The sequence below is a fragment of the Pinus tabuliformis genome, chromosome X (assembly GCF_031772625.1).
Source record: "Pinus tabuliformis cultivar Carrire ecotype Pingquan chromosome X, CPIR1, whole genome shotgun sequence".
In the NCBI taxonomy this organism is placed as follows: Eukaryota; Viridiplantae; Streptophyta; class Pinopsida; order Pinales; family Pinaceae; genus Pinus; species Pinus tabuliformis.
This window is the reverse complement of record NC_142308.1, coordinates 1,309,997,663-1,309,999,185: the sequence shown is the minus strand read 5'-3', so window position 1 is coordinate 1,309,999,185 and position 1,523 is coordinate 1,309,997,663. Positions and strand designations below refer to the sequence as shown.

The 1,523-nt window shown below is 43.5% G+C and overlaps 1 protein-coding gene across 1 annotated transcript; it reads right to left on the bottom strand.

The window, feature by feature from the left end:
• Positions 1 to 511: 511 nt before the first annotated feature.
• LOC149144905 (LOB domain-containing protein 27-like) lies at positions 512 to 898 on the bottom strand. Its single transcript, XM_089452306.1, has one exon. It carries the CDS (start codon positions 896 to 898, stop codon positions 512 to 514), a length of 387 nt encoding a protein of 128 aa, XP_089308432.1.
• Between the last annotated feature and the right edge of the window lie 625 nt (positions 899 to 1,523).

Sequence of the window (1,523 nt, the reverse complement as noted above, 5' to 3'; positions counted from 1 at the left end):
GAAGGAAGGAGCGCCATCTCATTGCCATTTTAAAAAACCCAAAGAATTTGAACTCGTTTGTTATTGATGAAAATGAGATCTTGGGGTAAGCCAAAATCCCCTTTCATATATAAATCTCGATCCTGGGCCTGTGGTTTCTGGCCCACTTGGTTTTTTTCGGAAGCGGTTTAAACTGAAAACCCTTTAACTTAATGACGTGGATCTCTTTAAATATCGTGCCATCCATGCATACGTGCTAAGTATTAAAACCAGGCAGCGGCTAACCAGCCTGCCATAGGGCATTAAATGCCCGGGGAGATGCAGGCTAGATAACCCGATCACACGCGAGCGGGGAGACTGGGCATTAAATAAGAAATGGGACTTCGCGTGTTATCGAGCTATCCAGACTGCATCTCCCCAGGCATTTAATGCCCTATGGCAGGCTGGTTAGTCGCTGCCTTAGAACCCCACGCTCAACCATAATACAATACACAACAATATGTGGATTTTAAATATATGCCACCGCCTTTTACTAACTATTCCGCTGGTCACTTCTTAACGCAGATTCGATTTCAACGCATTTGCTTCTCAGAAGCTCCAGCTCTTCTCTCAGTCTTTCGATCCGGGTTTGCAGCATGATTATTATACCATGCACAGGGTCCTTTTCTCTGACATTGGCCTGGTAGATGATGGACTTCATTGCGTCGCTCTTCTTGCTGTCGTCTACTTGTTTTAAGATCCTCAGAATGTTGCTCACGCCGAACAGCTTGTGAGCATTGAGGAATTGCTTCGACTGATCCGATGGAAAGTATGGAGCCAATGGGCACTCCGCATAACATTTTCTCCTCTGAAACTTGCATGCAACACATGCCTGGCCCGTGCCACCCTTGCCCGCCATGAAGAGCTGAACATTTCTCATTCGGATCCATCGTTGTATAGAATGCCTTCTTTATTTCGACCGATCACTTGATCTTCCTTCGCACTGCATGCCGTCTTCAACAACCCGCCTTCAACAAACAATCAATATACACGTTACTTCAACAAACAATCACATATACGCGTTAGTTAGATCGCCATCATTTCCTGGTGGTGATCGATGACCGATCAATCTCGCAACACAAAATCTGCTCGATTATAAAACACATATAAACGTATGCAACATACACTAAAGCATGCTTTTATTTATTATGCAAAACAGTTACATACTAAGGCCTTCCAGCCTTAGAAACGAGCTCACGCTCGGCTACATTTTTCACTCACAATTTTCCTCACAGCACAGATATATCTCACACCCTATCACATTATATTTATATAAGATGCATTAGGAAGGATCGATGAGATCTTCTCTTTATTTTCCTCCAATGAAAGCTCTCCAAAAAGCGTGCATGGATGTTAACAACTGCTTTAAATCCACTTTAAATCTGTTTTTCTGCTTTAAAACAGACTTTCCTCTGTTCTGCTTCCGTGGCCCACGTTCGCTTGCTTTGGTGCTGGATGCTCCTGCATCAGATATGTACCTTGTGCCTACAAGGATTTCTATTTTT